The 23291-nt window shown below is 39.6% G+C and overlaps 1 protein-coding gene across 1 annotated transcript; it reads left to right on the top strand.

The window, feature by feature from the left end:
- The first annotated feature begins 1065 nt into the window (after positions 1 to 1065).
- SAXO6 (stabilizer of axonemal microtubules 6) lies at positions 1066 to 21608 on the top strand. Its single transcript, XM_088522922.1, has 15 exons — positions 1066 to 1083; positions 1175 to 1265; positions 2042 to 2403; positions 2771 to 2905; positions 4998 to 5135; positions 7190 to 7326; positions 9240 to 9339; positions 12496 to 12534; positions 12896 to 13068; positions 14298 to 14570; positions 16221 to 16360; positions 16465 to 16595; positions 17409 to 17655; positions 18782 to 18850; positions 21138 to 21608. Exons 1-15 carry the CDS (start codon positions 1066 to 1068, stop codon positions 21245 to 21247), a joined length of 2163 nt encoding a protein of 720 aa, XP_088379048.1. The 3' UTR covers positions 21248 to 21608.
- Positions 21609 to 23291: the final 1683 nt, after the last annotated feature.

Genomic DNA, 23291 nt, shown 5'->3' on the forward strand with positions numbered 1-23291 from the left:
AATTAGACGTATCAGCGGACAGCAGCAGACTGTATTAGGAGGAACATAGGAAGGCTCAGCAGCAAGGGGCAGAGAGAGCATAAACTGATTGGCATAGCCATTTGGTTTAATATTTCTAATTTACTGCTTCCCCCCCCCTCCTGGTTTTCTTTTTAATTCAATATAGTCAAGAGATAGTGCCAGGATGGAAATTAGTGGTGGGAAGTTAATCAGGAAAAAAAAAAAAAAAAGTGAGCCCTGAGGCAAGATTTGGAAGAAAGAAGGCGGATTAAGGTCTTCCGAGTGCACTCGGTGCATGGAGAGGTCGACTGAGGTGCTGGAGAAGGAACAGCAGCGGATGTGGCCTCTTGGGAGCTCCAGAAAGGCAGAGGGTTAATTTTCACTTCCTTGAAACTCTTCCTTTTGCACCAAGGTAATATTGGCAGACCGAGGCTTTATTACTGCTCGTACACTTCGGGATGCACTCCTTAGGCATCAGAATCAGCCTTCTTGCACCAGCAAGATGTGTCTTTTTTTTTTTTTCTCCTGCAGGCCCCCAGCGGGCAGGGGCTGATGGGCTCGGTGACACCCGCAGGGCGGTGACAGGAGGCAGCAGCGGGCCCTGATGATGGTGGCCCGCGGGCAGCGCTGCGAGGGGAAGGGGAGTAGGAGGGAATCGACATGGCCCCGCGGGCAGCACTGCGAGGCGGAGTAGGAGGGAGTCGACATGGCCCCGGGGGAAGAACTGTGAGGGCAAATGCGGCTGGACGAGCCGACATGGCCCCGCGGGCAGCGCTCTAAGGGAATATGGGGCGGGAGGAGCCGGCATGGCCCCGCGGGCAGCGCTCCGCGGGGAAGCGGGGTAGGAGGGAGCCAACATAGCCCCACAGGCAGCGCTGTGGGGTAGACGGGGCTGCAGGAGCCAACATGGCCCCGCGGGCAGCGCCGCGGGGGAAGGAGGAGGCGCCGGTGGCGGCGCTCCCCGCCCCGCGGGGCGGCCGCGCGCAGGCGCCGGTGCGAGAGGCCGGTGCGCGCGGGCGGCTTCGCCAGGGAGACGACGCTGCTGTGGCGGCGGCCGGGCCCGCCATGCCCGCGCGCTGCAGGGTGAGGCGGCAGGGGCCGCTGTCCGGGCGGCGGGCGCCGCCGGGGGCGGTGCGGCGAGCCCGCCCTGAGCGCGCTGCTCTCTCCCCCGCAGGCCCTCAGCGAGTACCGGCGGAGCTTCGCGTGGAGGGCGGCGGGCGGCCCCGCGCCGCGGCCGGGCGCCGGGCTGCGCTCCGAGCAGCTCGGTGAGGGCCCCCGCCGCGGGGTGATGGGGTGTGAAACCTGGGGATCGCGGGGCCTGGGAGCCTCTAGGCGTTATGGCGGGTGGGGCTGGAAGGCGGGAGAGGGAGGAAGGGGCGTTTGGGGTGGAAGGCCTCAAAAGTAGGGGGTGGATATTGGCGGTGCTTGGAAAAGTAGCATGGAAATTAGGAATTGCTGTAGAGTACAAGGCACTGCCAGAATGGCACAGTTTAGTGCAGTTATGCAATTAGAATCCAGTGTTTTCATTCCAGAATATGGCTAGCGCTTTAAGTTGTGGCCTAGTAATTAAACATCAAGTCCTTGTAGTACAGTTGGTTTTCAATCCAGATATTAGTAATTTTAATAAATAATCTTGCTAAAGTACCTTCCACTTCCTGATTTCTTCTGTTAGTGCAATCTGTTTCTTTAGCCTTACTTTCCCTAGCTCACAGTATGGGTTACCTGTATGTATGGGCTTAGGAAAATAACTTCCATGGATTCCTGAACACCCAAACTTTTGAACGCATCAACTTGTTCTAAAATTGCAAGTTAAATTTCTTTTCCAGTCACACATGTGAGGCAGTGAGGCTTTGAACTAAACAGCAAATAATACCAAATCTGCAGTGAAATTGTGAGTTAGCAGTGCAGTGGTTACTCATCTTCACGTTGTACCTGTGGGATTTTTGTGAAGTAGGTCTAATTTTTCTTTTTTTTTGTAGTAGGGCGATTGTGTCTTCAGTAGTTTTTTTTTTTTTTTTTAAATCTACTACATCTTTTCTAGGAATCTCAAGAGAACCAAAGTTCATTTCCAAGAGACGGGTACCCCACCATAACCCACAGATTTCCAAGTCTTTCGAATGGACAGCAGATTGTGATTTGGATGACCCACAGGAAACTGAAGCTCTTCAGACTGCAGAATTGCAGAGGGACAACAATAACAATGAAATGAATCAGGAAAAGATTGAAACACCAGAAGGACCCAGGCTCCCCCCAAAAGATCGGTCACGTTCTGCAGATTCTGGGGCTGAAACAGCTCTTGCTCTTCCAGAAAACAACATGAGGAGATCACTGTCTGCAGCTCCACCAAATCAGAGTGAAGCACTTGAATCTCCAAAAAAGGAATTAGAAAAAGTGGAAAATGGGGTAATGGAAGTCTTTTCATGTGTTTATTTTTAATTAACTTAATGTACAGATACAGCCTCTGTGACTAATGGCATTAACACTTTTTTTGTAACAGTATTTAATTCTATATTTTCGTGTTTTACTGTGCTTTAGGTTCTCTGTTAGGAGAAGGCCAGATTATATTTTTTCTAACCTCAATAGGAATTTTGCCCCTCGCAATACATTTCTGTTCACTTCAATTAAACCAGAAAATGTACTTTGCATTAATTTAATTAATGTAAACAGAAAGCAAAATGGAGTTGAACATGTGCTTTGAAAACATCATAAGGATGATAAATAGGAGGGAACAATCAGCTTTATTTTTTTTTTGATCTTTTTGTGCTGTCAGCTTCACAGAGTCCTTCAGAGGAAAGCAGGCATGAATATTTCACCTTTAAATACTTTTCCTAGAAATTCTGAATATCAAAGCCAGTTTGTTTGGAAGAGTCCTCATGAAAAGTCTCCAATACTTGCAGCTGAACAGGTAACTTTCAAGAATTCAAAAAGTAATAAACAGATTGTTTTGAATATCAGTAAGTTGCCTACTCTCCAGGATCTCCAAGGCTTCTTTTTTTTTGTCACAAGCAGGCATGTATTTTTTTTTCCCCAAGTATACAAAAACGCAGTGTAATTAGATTTGTTTAACTGCGATACCTTATTGTCAAGTCAAGTGTGAGTACTTGATCTCCTTCTCCCAGGCTGTATAGACTGTAGACACCATTGGTCATTCTCCCAGATTGTGTTCAGCCCTTTCTAACAGGGCCATTTTCTTCTGCTTGCACTAGTTTACTTTAAGATTCTATTCAGTATTCCAGTATTACCCCTTTGATTTCCTGTTGTTTGGCTTTATAGTAAATAAAACAGGAATGTTTAGATCCTGTCTCCTCTATGTCAATTTTTTTTTTTTTTTGTGAACAGCTTGTATTGAAAAATCAAAGCCACTTGATTTTAAGATAGTCTGGTGGCATTTGGACATTTCTCATGACTTTTTGGACATTGTAGGATTGGAAATTCTGCTATTTCTAGTCAGACTGTGAAGAGCAACTCTGGCTGTAGAACTATTTTGTGTTGCCAATTTATTATTTTTGGGATCTGGAGTAAGGTCCCCAGGAGAAACGGGTAAACTGTCCTACTTCTGGTTATAATACAGTATGATTCCAGGCAGTATTCATAGAGTATGTGCGAGGTCCTGAATTTTAAAACCTTGCTCTTGTAAAAGAGTTTTTATTTTGTCTGCTTTTTCTTTACTGGGTATATTTATGTTAATGGAGTTATTACAGATGGTGCTATCTTCATTTTTATCCCTAGGTAGCAGATTTGTTCAATAACAGCTTTCAAAGGTAATAAATGGTGATAACAAGCATCCATCCCTGTTCCTGTCTCTCCCTTGGGATGCCAGGAAGGTGGACTGACTTTGAGATGTTTGTTTCCCAGCAGTTTCCTGTCCAAGGGGAACTCTCACTGAAGTGTGTGACAGTTACATAGATGCTAAAGGACCGTTTCAGAAAGAAGCAGGTCCATGATATCACTCTATGGAAACGTCTAGAGGATTCCATTTGCTTGTCGTGAAAATTGGGGGTGATACTCTGGTTATTGATACTTGTGAACGTGGAATATTTTTCAGAAGAAAGACTGTAGAGCATAAAATGTCATTTTTTTTTTCTTTCAGAACTAATGTCAAAGCCTTACAAAATCAGGTTGTAGGTCCTATAAAAGCTGAGATAAATATAATTTAGAGAAGATCTAAGTATGTTAAAATATTTGCAGGTTCTAGGCTTAAATTGGAATTTCATATGAAACATTCAAACTAATACTGGACTGTTTTCTTTCTATTGCTGTTTATACAATAGAGAATATGCCTGAGTAATCACAGTACCTGGCCCTCAAAAACAACCTGAACGTTCTCATAGAGTTAATCATATCAGCAAGACTGAAGAAAATGTTTGCTTGTAACATATGGCATGATTTTTTTTTTTTTTAAACTCTCAGCTGCCCAAGAGGAGGTGATACCTGACCACATGTTGGACAAATTCAGTACCTTGGCTTGTAACAAAGTGTTAATTGGAAAGTGCTGGGAGATCAAATTACCAAGCCCTAAGCATTTGATTCTAAAACAAAGAACAGTTGTTTTTCACTTATGGACAGCACCTATACCAAGGATTTTCATGGCTTACAAAACTAGGTTTTATGGCATACATTAATTAAAAAAAAAAAAGTCATCTTGTATACAGATCTTGCATACAAATCTAAAAGTGAGCTGCAAAGTTCCCTGCAGTATCTCAAACTTTAATAACTTCTATTCACAAACTTCAATAAAAATATAATTTGAGTGTAGGTTCAACAGTATCTTAGTAGTCACTTTTAAGTGATTGCTTTAAGTTTCTCTTTGATTTTTTTGATTTTTTTTTCTCTTCCTTGAAGCTAGTTAGTTTGAACATGCTGTATTTGTATGCATGGCTGACTCTGCTCATATGTGAGCGTATTTGCATGAATTGGTGAACTGATTTTGAAATGTAATCTTAAGGTCAGCAAATCCCCATTCTTTCTTTTCTTTTTTTTTTCTTTTTAATTCAAAGGTAATTCACAATGTGAGTAAATCCGTCCCTCCTTTTAAATCTGCAATTACTGATGAAACTGAATATGAGAGAAATATGAAAAGGTCTCCTGTTAAGAGTCCACAACTGAGATGTGATTCAGAAGAGAAAGAATTTCCGGTTTGTGAACAAGTAAATATTTGCCCTAAAATAAAGTTATTGATATACTTTTATAATTTTGATTTTGTTTTTGTTTTCTCTAGCCTGGGTAGTTTTTTTTTTGTTTTGTTTATTTTTTGTGTAAGTTTTGATTACGTTGTGTAGCTGCTGTTCATGACTTTGGGCTGGGTTGGGAGTGGTTCTTCTTTAAAAGAAGACTGAAAATAACACTAAAGAACTGTACTCTCAGTGGTTTCTCTAATACCTATGTTCAGTTTACAGAGACATTTTAAATGTCTGTGTGTGTGTTATTTTTTTTTCCTCCTGTCACCTTAATTTCATTCTGAGTTTGAATAGCTTTTTTAAAACTAAAATTTGTTTTTAGACACTGGGGTAGAGTTTCTGAAATCTAAATATTCAATTTATGTTCTCACTGATACCTGTGTAATCTCTTACTATGCAGCTCTCCATGGGAGAGCTCTTGCTTTTACTACCACTCAAATTTACAGTTTTGTAGGTCAAAAATCAGAAACAGAATTAATAAAAAAAAAACCCGAATCCTGATGTGTGAAAGCTGTCACCGTAGAGGTGATTTTCAGACAGCAGTTGTAATTTAGATATAATTCATTTCCCTTTGCCTCTAAGGCAAATTGTGTAACCTACGTAGGCTCTGCCCAGTTCATTAAAATGTCTTTTGAAAGAAGCCCCAGGCAGCAGTTGTCTGTTTGAGGCCGAGCATTTCCTTGTCTTGTCCTGGCTAGAACAAACATGGGTGGGATTTTAGGAAGCGTGGTTACAACTGTTTTAGCAAATACACTTGATAACATGAAGTAATTTCAAGCTGGGGGTGTGTAAAAGAGGAGAGGACAAACGAAGCTAAGTGCATCACAGATAACCTGTGTTTTGCAAGGTGGAAGGATGAATGGCTGCTTTTGTAGCAAGCTACAAAGTCTGAAATTGAGATGCACTTGGCATTCTTCATTTAGAAAGAATGTGTGTGAGTGTCAGTGTCCATCTTTCCTTCCTGGGTAAAGCAGGAACAGCCACTGTCAGGCAACGTGCTCGGTACGACTGGTACCTGCTAAGCATGGAGTGCATGAGCCTCAGTTTAAGCCATCAATGCTTTTGAGGTCTTTAGAGATGACTGTGATGGTTAGAACCTCGACCCGCGCACTGCTCTAAATCTGATCTGAAAATGACAACTCTTAGGTCTTTTTACTGCTTTTGGCAGATGGGAGGAAAGCCTGAAAGGCCAGAGGTTTCCAGGAAACTTTTGTTGTTGTTGTTTTAATACTAGCAATAAGGTTTTATTTTCCCAAGAGTTGAAATTAACATGTCTGAAAAGGAAGAGAAAGCGCGAGGAGGGAGTTTTTGGTGAAAATGTCTAAAACACTTTTTGCTTATATCCATATATCTTCTCTGATAGATATATCTGAAGATCTGAAGGAGGGGTATATGATATATCTGAAGACACATTGGAGACAAATTTGAGGATTTTTTTTGTGTTTTTTTTTTCCCCCTCCCAGCAAAATAAGGAATGATGTTTGAGTTTTCCAAGAGGATAAAATAAGCAGGAAAGAAAAATCTTTGATATGAAAACAAAAGAGTACAATCTGACCCTTTATAAACCATATTGGCAAAAAATTAAAAAGCTCCATTTTGTTCCATGTGAATTTGCTTCTATTGCTGTAGTGTAATAGTAAGATTTTTTTTTTTTTAATTAATAATTCCAGGAATACGCAGGTTAATTTCAATGCAACACAGGTTAGAATGCACAGGTATCATATACTTTTATTGCTGTGTTTCATGTTAAATTCATTTTGTGAAGTGTACAAAGTGGGTCATCTAACTAAATGAACCTTGCACTGGGAATCCTAACTATGGCATTTTGCAACTTTTTTTTTTCTATTAAACAAGGAATGTAATATTCTTTCTTATGTTGAATATGCCTAACAGTAAACATTTTAAATTCAAATTAACTTTTATTTTATGCGAAAGTTTGATGTCGAAAGCAATGTGAAGGTTTTTTAGTTTGTTAGCTAATATAGTATTTTTTAAAATTATCTTTGCCTTAGAATAAAAGGAAAGAACCGTTTCAAAGGCCAACAGAAGATGCATCAAAACAAGAGAAAAAATCAGAACAGAAACATCCTAAACAAAAAAATAAGCAACATATCAGTCAGAAACCCCTCTCTTTACATACAAGTCGTGGGTATGTATAATAGAGGCAAACCTAGCCTAGTGAATAGGTGTATAGCACCCTGATATTAGAGATATTGACCTTTAAGCATGTGGTGGATGCTACAGTCACAGGACATGTGCAGCGCCTGCTTTTTGCAGAGATCTGCATCAGCATTGGGGCTGAGCTACCTGGGGATACATCTAAACCTGATGATAAACTCTGTCCCCTTCTCTGAGCTGTGAAGCTTGCCTCAATTGAACTTCTTGATGTAATAATATTAACATTAATAAAATTAACACAAATGGAATTTCAGGAATGTGGTTGCTGTATTGAACTTTCAGTGAGTGCTTTGGATGCTGTAGTCACCTTTCAAACTGCTTTCCTGCTTGTTGCACACATCTCAAAATTGTGAAGACACTCCTTGGTGGTGTCTCTATTTTCTAGCTCGTACTACCTCCTGTCCCGTAGAGTTAACAAGAGGAAAAATAAAAGGTAAAGGGAAATAAAGAAGTCTGTCCTATCTCGGGTAATCTGACAAGCATGGACATAGGATGAAATCAGATTGCTACTAAAGGGTATCCGAGTATCTTCTGCCACATTCATACACTGCAGGGATTGAGCTTGTGTCTCCATTTTCTGCACATTTGAGATATATCAGAGATGTAAAAGCTCAGAATACATGTAGGTTAAATATGCATAAATCTAATCTGTCTCTGGTATCTTCATGCATCTCTCAATAGCTGTTTTCATTCACATGTTTTTCTGACCATATTAAGGCATTAAGTTAAAGACAGGAGAGGAGATTAGCTCATGTCTGATTACCTTTGGATATTGGGAGTTTGTTTGGATGCTTTGTTTTTAACTAACCAAAATAACCCTAAAATTGCTTTATGAGAAAGTAAGTGGGTACATAGTTCCTAGAAACAGTAGGTGGGACATAACTTTGCAGGGAAAAAACTCTCAATAGCTTGTTATGACTTCTCTTAAAGCATAGAGATCTATGCTTGTTAAAACTTTGGTGTGGAAACACCAAAGATTTTTTTTTTCAAAGCAAGTAATTGTGAATATGTGCAAATTCTCAATATGCAGAGACAGGAGTTGCATTTTTATGCTCTTTATTTTACTTTTTTTTTTTGAGGCAGATTGAGAGAGATTGATGCATGCTTTTTGACAAATTTGTCAGTTTTCCAAGCAAAACTTAGAGAATTCTCTCAAGTTCCAAAAAAAGGAAAAAAACCCAAACTTGTCTAGGTTTAAGTTGATAAATCCACAGGTCAGTACTTGAGGAAGCATTCTGACCTGTAGTATTGTGTATTGCCTGCTTTAGGTGAGATCATGCTCATTTCTCTCCATACATATGTGTGTGGCAGAAGGGAAAATGAATCAACCTTCCAGAGTACTGAGCATTTTTGAAAATCAAAACCAGGAAGAAATAGCTGGATGAGTTTTACTAAACATTGTTGAGGTATTTCCCCACCAGTCCTTCCCACCCATATGCCAGACTGCACTGCCTCTACGGTGGGATTCATAGTTCTCTGTCCAACTTATTCTGTGTTTAGGATGCGTTCATAGAAAACCGTGCTTGTTTGCTTGAATGCATCTTCATCAGCAACTGAGATACTCTGTTTTGCATTCAAGTAACTGAGCTTTGTGTGCATGTTATGTTGTCATTTGGCTGTGAGGGCCAAAGCTTCTGGCAGAACTATGAGAAGCCAACACAGGTAACTACTTCAAGAGCCACCGTCTGTGAATGAGCTTTTCACAGCTTATTGAGTTGTGTTGGCACAGATAAGTGTGTGTTTTTTCAAGTCTCAGCCCTGGAATTTAGATGCAAGAACACTTACGTATTATTGTTATTACTTTGTAAGTTTTCTTAAAGATTCTTCCAGATGCCAAGCTGTATTTTTTCTGTTCTTCCCTCCCTCTCTTTTTGCATGTTTTAGGAAGATGAACACTGAGTATAGATCAAAATTTTTATCTCCAGCTCAGTATTTATACAAAGATGGAGCATGGTCTCGGATCAGGAATAATGTTCCCAGTCAGGTGAGTATTCTTAAAAGAAATTTAATGCCTAAACATGCTTTGCATAATACTTCTTAAAAATGCAAAAAACACTCAAACAATAACAACAACAAAAAGCCCTTAAAATTGTGGTGCATATAAAATTGAATTTTTAGATGGTATGTGGCAAACACTTGGCAAATGTGAGCTGCCTCATTGTTCAGGACTCAGGTGATGTGGAAAGTACAACGTGAGTGGATTGCTGTAGTGTCTTGGGATCTGAACTTTTGCAGGTAACGTTGCCTGGAAAAGACAGGAGTAGCATTTGGTTTTTAGTTTTCTCACAGAACTTGCTTTAGCAAGACTTTTTTTTATTTGTGGAAAAAGCAATATATATTGAATATATGTGAGAGGAAATGAATGAGAAACAGGCATATTCAAGTATATCAGAGTTTTTGGATGCTTTATAACTTTTTTTTTCATATTTGTTCATCAGATTCTGGGAAAACGGTGCTATGAGGATTTTAGGGGACCAAAATGAAGCAATATTTTTATTTTTGATGTATGTTGTTAATATTTGCAGTATTTAGCATCTCTAAAGCTAGAGCAGTCTAAGCTATCGAATGCATACTAATTGTAAGTAGCTTACACAGTGTTTCTGTAGAATATCACAGCACTTTTTCTAGCTTGTGAATCTTTGTCTGGAGCCTGGTTCTGGTGTCAGTAAGATTCCAAACCTGAACGGGCAGCGCAGAGCAGTGTGCAGCGCCAGCAGTGACTGACTGGTAGCCAAGCACAGGGACAGGGTTATTGCCCTGGAATATATCTCATTTGCTGCACAGCTAGCTGGAAGGAGGCACTGAGGTGGGGAAAGCATGAGGAAACTGGAAGTGAAGGGCTAGCGTTTGCTTTAGCAGGCAGGATCCTTTAGGGATGTGCTCAGGGAGGGAGGAAATGTGGTGCTTCATTAGCACGTGCAGGAAGCTGGCAAGTGCCCACACTGTAGGTAGGTGTTTTGGCTGTGTCTGACTTCTCCATGGAGATTTTCTCACTGAGAAGGGAACTGCAAAAGAAACTAGAAAGAAGTCACTTGGGCTAGACTTGAAGAACTTGGAGGAAAATATGTTAGGATATTTTAGGGCCTTTGAAGTGAAGGAATTGTGCTGGGTACCTGAAAGAGCCAAATGCAATTTAAAATTAGAGTAACAAAAACATTGTTTTACTCATTACAAATGTGCATCTGTTATATATACATGTTCACATATACATGCATACCTGAGCTCCTAATATGACTTCATACTGAAGTCCTTTATAGTTGGAGTTACCTAAATTTCTACTCTGAGCTAGGCTTCAAATCACACTTAGCCTGTGAGCATGTCAAGATAATTCTGCTAGTAGACAAAGAACAATATTCAGCTCATGTAAATACACTATTGTGTGGGATTTTCTCTTTGTAGCGTGCATTACTTCAAAAAATGTCAAGCTAATTGGCTTTATTGCAAAGCAGCAAAGGTTCTTTGGCTGTGTAAAATATAGGCTGCTCTAAAGGTTTCCCACCAATTCATTTCTTTTTAGTCCTGTTCCTGTGCTAATGGATTGGTGTTAAGTGTTGTGTGCAGATGTTTCCAGCCCCTCTGAGCATTTTGAGGCTCACCCCTCCTGAAGGTGTCTAAGGAACCCCCTTACTCAGCATAAGTGATTCCAGCAGACAAGCTTCAACTGATGCAGTCTGATTTCCCACCTAGCTGGGACCACACATGGATAACTCTGTGTCCCAAACATACTTTCTGCAGTTCTGAGTCCAAACAGGCAAAGGCTGGGATTCCTCGTATAACCTTAGCCGCAGTGATTACTTTGTGCCTTGCAATGTGTGCAATTAAGGGTTGCTTTTCAGCAGTAGAATAAAAAAGACTCTTTGAATTTTGCTTTTGAAAAATTAATGCAGGCAATTCATAATCATAGCAGGACTCTCTGGGGCCTGTGTCCTGCTGAGATAAAGCTGCCTGCTGAGGCACTGGAGGAGCCTGCTTGTCCTTTGTACTTCTTTGCAAGTCCCTGGAGACAGAGTCTTCTTCCTCCCCCTGCAGTGTCCTGGTGCTCTGGATTTGTATTCCTTCTGTTGTGGCTCTCATAATTAATATTTCATTCTGCTGCTTAAAGTGAATAGTCTAATAAATCACTTACAGTTGAAGCTTTAAACTGCACTCTTAAAATGGTAACTATATATTTTTAATGGGTTATTCTTTGGAAGCTTAATGGGTATAATGGGTTGAGTTCTGAGATGTTAGCTAATGTGATATAAGTAGATTTCTATCTGCTGCATTCCATTGTTTTTAGTGGGATTAGCAGAATTTGGCACATGTATCTCTGTTCCTTGCAGGAAGAACTGTGCTAAGTCTATCATGAAAGAAGAATAAATAAAATAAGCTACAAAAATGTGCTAAAGGAAATGACAGTGTTTCTTTCCTGCTCTTTGATAAAATGCTTATTTCCTGTGAACCTCTCTTTAGTGAGACAGGATTCATATAACAATATCACAAAGTTATTTTTAAATGATTAAAAAAAGTGTAGGTTTTTTTTGTTGCTTTTTATTCTTATGCTTTCATTGTGTCTGGGTAAAGGGCACAAGACTGAGTGTGGAGATAATTCCAGGAATAGAAGTGTAAAATTAGCAGTGTAATGTGTAAAAGAGAGAGAGGTTGACACTTTTATTTTTGAGGCTAAAACTAACTTCTTTATTTTTTTTATATATATATCATTCATACCGTGATTAATGAAGGAAGGAATGATTTGCACTTAAATACAGAACACTGAGAGATGTCATGTAATCATCCAGTCCTCACTGAACTAAGATTTACACTGTGTTCACAGCAGGCAAACTCAGTGTTACGCGTGCACATAGGTCATAAATTGGTATGTGGCAAATGTGTTTTTGACTGTAAGGCTTAGAAATCTGAATTCATTTCCTCTGAAAATCTAATTCTAAAATCATTTCCAAAAGTGGTGGAGTACAAGTGTTGAGGTGTTTGTTTTACAGCTTTTCACTGAATCTCTGGGAGGCAGCATAGAGCCATGTTGACAAGTTTTTAGTATTTGATTAATTGCTTAGAATGAGATGAAGTTACAGTGATGATATTAACATACATGGTTGAGAGAAAAATGAAGAAATTTCAAGTAATTCTGTATTCCTCCCCTTAGGTGTCTCAAAACACCTTAAATTCCATGTGGTATATGGAGGTTGGTTGCATCTAAGTTCTTGTTTTAATGTTTGGAGCACTGTGCTGTGTCTGAACGCTGATAAAGAACCAGAATCCAGCACTCACCTTGCTCTTCATTGCTGCTTTTTGTGCTCATTGAATAAGTAATTGGCAATTTTGCTTTGGCTTGATGGCTCAAACATGCTTACTAAATCTAAACTTTTTGTTATTTTGCTCTTTTTGTTGCATTTACTGCAGCATGTAATGTATGTGCTGTGAATGGCCCCGCATTATATATAGCTTATCCTTCTCTGGCTGCCATTAGCTAGTGCAAATACTTCATGATAGCATGTCAGAGAATTGGAGGGACGTGCAGAAACTAAAGCAGCTTTAATGTGCAGGTGAAAGAGCTTCGAGCCAGAGCAAAGGCTTACAGGCAACGACTAGAGGGCACACACTTCTCCCGACACCATCTCAATCAGATTCTCTCCGACAACAACAGTCTCTGGGATGTGTCAAGCTCCAGTTCAGAAGAGGGCATCAGCAACAACATCAGGGCACTGGATCTTGCTGGGTAAGGTTGTCATTCCTGCGTGTTCTTTTGTGGTGCTGAAATGGAGCAAGACACTGTTTGTGGGCTTCGCCTAGCTGTGAGATGTTTAGTGGGTTTTGGACTAAAGCATATGAGGGCATATACCGTTTTACCATACTGGCTGATCTGTAGTGCATGAATTTATATATATTCAAATTGAAAACCAGATGTGGTCAAGTCTTCTGAAAGAACAGAAATATTACACCTTACTTCTCCACAGCTTTTTTTTTTTTTTAGCATGGAAATCTTGGTTTCATCAAGTTTGTGGGAATTTATCACTAAGTCGGTGTCATTAAATACGTTTTGCCTACTTAGTTGTTATCAGTGTTCTTGTCAAGACTATTAAAGTTGTGGTTGAGTCTTAAACTCAGCTTACATCTGACCTGAAGATCTGGGAGAGGGAAAGGCATTACACTCATTTTGTTCTTTCTTTAAAGACTCTTAAGAATTGATAGATTTGAGACTTTTAATTTTTTTTTTTTTTTAAAGACAATATTTTAGTGAAATGTATGGACATCTGTTGCCCGAGAAAGGGGAAAAAAATGTGCTTCCTTGTTTCCTGCAAAATCTGTCTTGTCTACCTCTGTCTACAGTCCGCTTACACTGCTCTATGTAAACCACTTGTGCTGGGGGGAAGAAAGATCTACCTGTTTGCATGGCTATAGCTGTAATAAGGGTGATGAAGGTGACGCTTGAAAGATTATTTATTGTGCTATAACATCCGAGATCAAGTACAAGATAAACATATTTTTTTTTCTTCATGTGCACTGCGCTAACTTGCATGTAAGTGACTGGTTTCTGTGAGCAGTCAAGAGGTTAGTATTTTTCAAAAGCTAGTGCCAGAAGGACAGTTTTCTAAGCTGCTTGCTTGTCAAAGTTTTGCACATGCAGTCTTATGCATGGGATTAGATATCTTTTGAGCACTCCTGATAATCCAAATTGTTATTTAAATAAGAAATAGAGTCCTAACCTTTCATTTGTGGGATAGTGATGCAAAGAGAATCTGTCTTGAAAATGGATTGTGCTTAAATGTCAGTTAGAACTTCAGCAGAAGTGTAATTGTACCTCACATTTACTATTCCACTTTTTAATATCTGAACTCTCCTTTGGCCAAGGACTGAACTAAATGAATGTGCTGCTCTTAGACACGTGCATATCCTTCAAATCAGCTGTGTGAGAAAGCTTTCTTTCTGTTTCTTTCTGGTATCTAGAGTTTCTGAAAAAGAGACTTCACCAAGCCCCAAAGCGCTGCAACAGCCTGGCACAGGAGAAGAGCTGCACCAGGACAGCCCTGAGAAGAAGGACCTGTCAAATGCCTCCACTGTTCCAGTCAAAAGGCGTTTAGTTTGGGGTGAACAGGAAGGTACTGAAGGAGGAGACCATCGGCCCTCAACAGAAGAGGAAGAAAAAGAAAATGAGCCAGTTGCAAGCATGGCTCAGGACTTAGAGGATAAGGATGGCACCGAGGATAAAAAAAACGAAGGGTAAAACTGATCATTATTGTGCAGTTTATAATTTATTTGCTGAAACATCTCAACAATTTAAAGCATAACTATTCTTTAAGTAGCTTTCTTTATGAGACTCTTACTTGACTTGGTAATTTTGGCATGACACTGGTTTTGTTTTTAATAGCAGAATAAGGAATTAAATATTTCATGACTTTGAGCTAGTTGATGGGGTTGGATTCATTTTTAAGAATACTGGATTTTTTGCTTGCAAGAAAGAATCTCTATTTGGCTAAGAGTATAAAGAGTTTCTTAGGACTGTTAAAATAAAATTTGTAGTGCAGTCTTGGAACAGACTGATTACATGGCAGCCAAGTATATTGAAAATTAAAGTTCACAATTTACTTCAAGCCGGCAATGTAGAATTGATACTATTGAAAAGATAAAAACAGACAAGTAAGTACAATATTACAGTGTATTCTCTCAAGCAAACTCATAGGCAAAAATAAGGAGCTTGCTGGAAGAAATAACTAGCACTTGCGATACTGAGCCTAGATAGAAAAAAATGTGGAAGGCTATTTGAGAATAGTAAGAATTCAATTCAGCATATGCATAGTATATTACAAATGATTCTATTTGCTAAATGAAAGACTCATATTTTATCTAGTTGCAAAGCTTTTTACTATGTGCGTTTTGGAAATATTTTGAGAGAGGTGTTTAGGTATTTACACATACACACACACATATAAAAATCTAAATTATATTGACCCTTGTTACTGTAGTGTCTAATCATTTTGGATTCCTTTCTGTGTTTTATCTTTGATGTTGCAACATCCGTCTAAAGCAAAGAATTGTAATTATCTCATTTAGGGGAAATATCTTTTATGTGAAACCTGGGCAAAGAAAGGTTGAGAGCTAGACCTGAAAAGAGTTGAAACGTGAGCTTCAGCACTCAGAATGATCATCCTGAAAAGATCATTTAGTTTCTACTTAACCCCAGAGATGATCTAGTTCATATATGTGTCTCTGGTTGACATAGTAATTTTTTTTTGCCGTCTAAAAATGTGGCCAAATTGCTGTGGGCTTGGCTATGCAGAGCAGGTTCAGTACCTGGCTGCAGTCGAGGTCTTTCGAGCCCTGCAGAGGAGACATTCTCAGCCTACCTGTGCTCGGAGCCTGTCTGTGCACCGGGAGCAAAGGGACAGAAGTGGTGGTGCTGATTTATAAAGTAACCTGATGGCTAGAGCGGCGTTCTAAGTGTGGGATACCCAGTTTCAGTTCCACCACAGTGACTGAAAAGAGTCAAACCTTCATTCCCACCTCAGAACCAGCAACCTGGTCCAAAGATACCCTGGGTGAGGACTCTTTCCAGCCCTGTTGTGGAGTCTGTCACTGTGCAGCAGAGCATTTGAGGTGTAACAGCCCAGAGCGAACCTGAATTTGTAACCTGAGACTGTTTCTGTATTTTATTCCATTCATGTTTCTATAGAAAAATTGCAAGAACTGTGGGGTAAGGACTAGAATGCAGAACTCCCTGTTGCAGGCGAATGCTTTAGCTGCAGCTTCTTGGTGTTCTGTGGCCCTCCCTGACTTGCCTTAGGCTTTGTAAGAGTATGCTAGAAACCAAAAGCTTGAATGCAATACTCTCAAGTCGTTAGCTAATCCTGCAATCGTTTCCCATTTTTGCAGGGAGAAGGCCTTGGAGCTGAATTCCTCTCCATCAGATTCTTCTGTGTCCTCAGGCGCAGGTGGCAGGCTTCCCACTCCAAAGCTCAGAGCTCTCGGTGGTGCTCAGAGGACCCACCTTGATCTTACCACTCCAGTTGTTGGTAAAATGACTTTTTAAAATGTGAAGCAGCACTTCAAGAACTAAAAAATATATGTTTGAATTATTATTATTTTTTAATGTAATAAAGTATTCCTCTGTCCTTAGGAGGTGCGGTTTTAGTGTCTCCTCCAAAGTCCACGTTGTCATCTCCACAGTGGAGAACAAGAGGTTTAGGAATGAACCATTCTCCAGCTAAGCAAGGAGTAAGAGAAGCTTCAAAAAGAAGATCCTGTAGGGTGAGCCAGAAAAGAGAATTATCATGCATTTTGGGAATGAGCTTTCTATGTCATTTTGACTATTTTTTTCTTAGTAACTTTCTGGAGTTGCCTTTTATTATTCTAAAATTTTCAATATCTCTGATTGACAAATGCTGTTGTCCAAGTGTTTCCAAGTTTAATTGTATATATGTATTTTTAATCAAGCCAATAACTAAGGCTTTTGGAGTGAAATTGGATCTGCTAACTGCATAGGGTCCAAAAAAAAAAAAAAAAACCCCAAACAAAAAACTCTGCTTACATTGGAAGCAGTTGATTCCCTACTTAATTTAGCTTGTTCTTGTCATGGAGCACAGCTTCAGATCCATCACTTGAAAGGAATTAAAGGTGGGTTGGGTACCCATGTGCTAGGTGTGTAAATGTGCAAAAATAGTTTCATTTGCCCTTTATTTTACTTTTATTCTTCATTTTACTTTTAAGTTTGCAAAGTTACTAAGAGAAAAAGAAACATTTAGAGACTATTTAGCGATCTTCATCTTAAATCATGTCATTGTTGTGAAGTTGTTTCATCGGTGTTCTGTCAAGATGGTTAGAACTTCACTGCATATATATCTGTAGTTATCTCTATGGTAAGATCTGTAACAGATGCAGAGACAATTGAATGAAAACAAACTTTCCCAGAGGCCTTAAATGCTTCTACTTCCAGAGCCTCATGACAAGCGTCACAGCAAACTTTTGCTGCATAAGTGAGGATCTGTACAGGAAGGCTGGTGTGGATGTATTTGTAGCAGTGCGTGAGCTTCTTTTCTTTTTTCCCCTATTATTGTGGCTTAGCCTGCTACAGAGGTGAATGCTGTTTCACTCCTCACCTCCCCACCTGCTGGCCTGGGAACGTTGGATCCTTTGCCCTTGAGGCAGGATCAGTGGCCGGGTGATGAGCGAGTTCCTCCTGCTTCGGAGCGTGCGGAGCGCCCCTCTCCTCCTGCTGTGCCAAGGGCAGCCCACATCCGCTCTGCGCCTTCTTGGAGGCCCTCTTGTCGTATCCAAGGGACTCTCAAAGACCCAGAATTCCAGCATAATGGTGAGTTTTGGGTATTAGCTGGCTGTGTTTAAAAAGTGCCCCAGGGTGGGAATGGTTCCCTTGCAAAGTGCAGGGCAGGAGTGCTGCGCTTGCTGCTTTCGTGACTGCGGGGAATGGGTGCTGTTTGTGGACAGAAGCTTCTGTTGCATGTTCAGACTTACTGGGGAAATGGGCACAGCTCAGCTTTAGATTCCTCTATTCTGCTGTCTAATTTTGCCTTATAAATTTCAGTTAGCAGTTACTCCTTATGAGAATAATTCGGTGTAGTATCCAGAGTTTTGCTTTCTCTTTAGGCTACAGCTGGATATTCTGACACTTTCCCAACCGGAGTTACCCACAGTGATGGTTTACTGGGAACTTTCATAATACAGTTTTAGTTTGCAGGAGCTGTGGATCTCTGAGAACTAAGCTCTTTAAATATTTTGTGAGGTATCGGAACAAAAAAGCCATCTGTAAAAGATACGTTGGATATTCAGAAAAATATATTTTTTTGTCCCCTAGGAATGTTCTTTGTTGTGGAGTTGTTTGTGTTGGAGCATTTCAAAATAGTTTTAAACAACAGTTATTAAGATGTTATTAATATTGTATATTGCTAATATACATTGGGGCCGTAAATCTGATAAACATGTAATCTTTCATCCCTCAGTCAAAATAAAGAGTATGTATTTAAGTCTCCGTTCCAGAAAAGCTTTTAAGGTCTCAGTGCCTTTGGTCCTTGCATTATAAGGAAGCAGCTAGACCAAGGTACTATAGACTAAGGTACTATTTGTATTTTATAACAGAACAAGTAATGATGGAGTTAAGTGAAATGGTGGGATTCAGGACCTGCTTCTGCTTTAGCTGAGCATCTGGAGTGTGGTTCACTGTGTAAGTGTTGTGGCATCTACCAGAGACAGATGCCCTGGGAGGAATACAGTGGAATCAGTTTGTTTAACCTCATCTCGGATTTGAGGAGTCCCACTGAGGTTTTGGCATGTTTTTTTTTTTTTTATTTATAGGATTATATGTTTTTGGAAATAATATAACATTTTAAGATTTCTCAAACAAACTGTTATCGTTTGTGTATTTCAAAATGATTCAAAAATGTTCATTTAGCTTTTTTTTTTTTTTTTTTCTTTCCCTTTAGGGAATGTTGTGAGTCCCAGAATTAGATCTTTTCAGCTACCACTTCAGGAAAGAAACTGCAATGATGACGGTATTGCTTCCTAAGATGTTAATGTATATCATACATATCACAGAGAATCATTTTAACTTCTATTTTGCACTGAACTAGAATGTCTCTGACTACTATAGTAATATTGATTTATGTGTTCACATGAGTAACCACCCTATCATATCATCAAAAGAAATTCAAAAATGTGTTTCCCAATAATCTGAAGTGTGAATATGAAGGTGTGTTCCAATATGAAGAAACCATTAAATGTAACTGAAAATTAAACAGACCAATGTGGTTCAGTATGGTTAAAATATCTTGCTCAAATCCACACCTGAAATCACTTCCTCCATGCAGACTTTTAAGCCTTTGTATTGACATTGAGAGAAACCAGCTGCAGAATGATCACAGCCCAGTTTGCATTTGCAATACTTTTTGATGCAGTTTAAAAGGTACCAAAAATAAGATAGAAAATAAAGATAAATCTCTCTTGCTTGTCAGACTTTATCACTAGATGGTTTCACTGGCTTTAATGTTTATACCTGTTTTTCTGCTAAGTGTGCAAGGGATCCTTTTGGCATCCTATTTTTTGATTGCTCTTTTGTCCCTTTCCTCCATTTATGGTAAAGTTACTCTGCGGAGGAGCTAGCACACGGCCCACTAGTACATGTGGGCCCTTTTGTGGGCAGACCCAAAAAAAATTATTTCTGTAGTCTGAGGCAAGCAAAGACATTGTAGCCTCATTAGCTTGAGCTCATCTATGCTCTTTTTTAGCATGGCACATGAGATTGGGCTTGCTGTGGGGCTGTGCTAGCCACAATCACCTGTCTTACAGGGTTAGCATATTGGCAATGTGAGGTTATGTCTGACTGTGGGGTATTTATAGACAAACCCAAGAACAAGCAAAATGTCTTTTCTGCAGCCTTTCACGCCCGTTTGCTCCGCAGTTTTAACCAAGGTTCAGCCTGATTCTCTATTTCAGTCATTGCAGTTGCCTGGAAGATGTGTGGGTTGTGCAGATGGCTCAGCCAAGCATCTGTGTATCTGCCCAAAACATGCAAGATCCTGTAGCGCTCTGCAGCTTCCCCCAAGTTTGCTACACAGACTGAGCTGTAACTGCCCTGTTTATTATTATTATTATTTTTACTGTTATTGTTATTATTTGAATGATAGTGCATGAGCTTTCAGAAACAGGCACAGTGTGGCACCTCACAGATATTTTGTATACCTGTATTTGTTTCTGCGCATACAAAATTGGGAGTTCATCCAGGCACATGTCTGTCTGCTGAAATACAGCTAGCAGGTTTCTCATGCATGGGAATATTGTTCCGTGTGTTGTGTGTAAGCCAACATGGCATGGCCGTTTTGGATCTCTGTATTTCAAGAATTTAGAAATATTGCTGAAAAGTTAATTGCAACACTCACAAAATACAGATCCCGTTAGGATTTAGTCATGGTATCTTTGTTGTTTTTTGGGGGGCAGGAGAGGGAGAGAGGGTGTTATTTTTTTTGGAAAGTAGTAGTATGGTTTTGTTTATCCATTGCAGGAGAGTTGATGTGTTTAAGGTCTTTATCCATAGAGAGCATCTCGATAAAGCTGTAACAACACTTCAGTAATGATGTCAAAGAATGTGACATTGTGCTTTTTTTCCTCAGAGAAGCAGCCTTCAGGCTGTGTAATTTTAAAAGTTTCGCTGAATATCAAATGGTTCCTTTAGTCAAAGAAACACCTTCTTTAAAGTACATTTCTAAAGCTTATTTGCTGTCTTTGTGTTAACCTTCCCGCTTTCTTCAGAAGACATATGTTTTTGAACAATTTGTGGCAGACTGTTTTTGGCACAGAATGCTGCTTTCAGCAACATAGATTCTGATATTTTAGTCATGGCATTCTACAGATGTCTGTCTGCTTAAAGTGGTGGGTTGCTTTCACAAATATGTTATTACCAGAAGCTAGTCTAGACAGAGACCAGTGGCAGAGGAATGATTTCTGAGGTCTCCCGATGAAGGAGAGTAAATGTAGAGTTAAGTTGGAGAAATGAGCAGTGTTTTCAGAATTATCAAAGTAAGACTGGAGACCTCATTTTCTCAAAAACTGAGCATGTAATTCTCTTAAACCTACCTAGTGTCTCAGTGACTCTCCAGGTAGATTGTTTTCCAGCATGTTAGTTACCAAATAATAGAATTCAAGTGAATTGTGGTACTATTTTAGCATCCACTGTAATAGAGGAGATAAAAATACTTGAACTTTCAAAATCTGTGAATGTTAGCAGTCTTTTTAAATGTGCATTTAATCTCTCTATTTTGTTTTTCCTTGTTGCTTTCCCCACAGATGACAGGCTGTCTCAGATCTCTGCTCGCTCTGCAGCTTCTAGCTCACTGGCCTCTCAGGTATTGGAACGAGCTCAGAAGAGGAAGGAAGATTTCTGGGGCAAGACATAATTTCTCCCACCTGTTTTATATTAACTGTCCTGTGAAATGATTTATTTTTGCAGTCTGTAGTTGTGTATATTTTTTTAAACCTGGGATTGCAATGTCATGAAGTGTCCTTTCACCTGTCACTAAGAAGGTCCAACTGTTTAGCTGTCAGCCAAATTTTGTCATTTCAATATTTAAACCAGTGCTGAAAATCTGGGTCTAGGATGTCAGTAAGAATTCAGTCCTAATTCATGATTTTACAGCAGCTGTGTTGAGTGTTTTCTTTGGTTTTGTTTCTGTTTTACAGTGGCCCCTCCTGAAACTGAAACAATTATTTTTATGCAGCCTGTGTGTTACTCCTCAAGTACTCTGCAGTTCTACTGCAGTCATGCAGTATTCAGGGGCAACAGCATCATTCTCCACACATCTCAGTTGCTGGATTTTAACCAAGTGTATTAGACAGCTCTGGTACATTCATTTGCTCTTGTGTGAATTGTGAGTACAGCACAGTGCTGTAACAAACTGTTACTTTTGCTACTTACTGCTTAGGCTCCTGTCAAAAAAAATCCTAATACTTCTTAACAAAGCTAGCAATGGACATACAAGAGCTTTAGAAAAGGTTAAGCTATGGGGTTCTGATTGTCCCAGCTTTTTGGCCAGGATGACTATGAGAGTTCAGTGTGTGCCACGGCTATCTAGGATCAATGTGAACACAAGTCTTTTGTTGGCAAGACCCATTTTTTATTGTAAATTTCAAATTCTTTAGAAATAAAAACAATTTCAAGCACATAAACACTGGTATTCCCCAGTTCTACTTCAGCCCAGGTATTTAGAAGTAGTTGGTTTCTTAAAGTAAACTTGGAAGAATATTTTATTTTGAGATTTTAATTACCCCTTCTACTGATTGCCTTTTTTGAGTGACTAGAATACTATAGACATTGTCACAGCAAAAACTGTTTGCTGTGTCTGATGGCAACCTATTTTCTCTGTCCAAGTGATACAAAGAAGTTAACACAAAGTGGGAGAAATAGGTGGATAGCAGCCAGTTCTTACAGCAGTTTGCTTCTTTTTTACATCGTTTTAAGCTTTAATAATATATGGTTTTAAAATTTTGTACATGATCAATTTCAATTTTGTACACATTTGAAAATAAAATTACATTTGCTTGTTACACTTTAAACTTTGGTTTATAGTTGATGAGAAAATTTTGAAAGGGGAACTTGTTTTTGTGTGCGAAACCGCTTGTTAAGAAAGGTGCCGGTTTTCCTCTAAAATGACAGTTTTCAATGGAAAGCTAAATGGCTAAAGATGGAAACGTTGCAGCAGTGTGTTGGGAGCATTAATTTCATTGTCTTCTGTCTGAATTCTTCATTATGGGCCACTTCCTTGGTCAACCATGTAGTTCAGTGTATGCCCCTCTGTGGTACCTGTAATCTACAATCTGTGTCCTCCTCTTTATTTTTATTAGTATGTTTTTTGTTTGTTTGTTAAGTTTTCCTGGGATTCCTGGCTGTCTGGCATCTCTTGTCAGAGTTTCTGTGCAGGCTTGACCTTGAGACCTGTAAATCATAGATGTTTTAACAGCATTTGTGCTAGTTTATGTACAGTTGTATTGCACTGTGAGTGTGCAGGTAGCACTGAATTTGTGTGCTCTATGGTACATGTATATTTAATTCTGCCAAGGGGACAGTAGAAATTGTAAAGTTGGGACACATTTTTGTTGCACGAGGGGATAAACCCAATGTAGAGATGAAAATGGAATCTCCTGCCCTCTCACATGTCACCATATGATATTTCCTATCTAAACAGATTTTAGCTTTTGCCTGAAAAGTTCTAGCTGAATTTGCTTTTGGACAGAATTTAAGGGCAAAGTAGACAAAATGCCTTTGCTGAGTAACACTGGCACAAAGCTTTTGAAAAACGCTCTTCCCTAGTCTTCAAGGCAGACATAAAATTCTTTATGCTTTTCTGCTGTTACTCTTTGTTTATTTGTTCAAGAGGATGTTTTTGCTTTGTTTTTCTGAGCTTCTCAGACCACCCTTTAAGGACTTTTCCTGTTGTCTTTTCC

This window comes from Tinamus guttatus, unplaced genomic scaffold, assembly GCF_059628265.1.
Source record: "Tinamus guttatus ecotype Peru unplaced genomic scaffold, ASM5962826v1 Tinamus_guttatus_pri_ptg000171l, whole genome shotgun sequence".
NCBI classification, from domain to species: Eukaryota; Metazoa; Chordata; class Aves; order Tinamiformes; family Tinamidae; genus Tinamus; species Tinamus guttatus.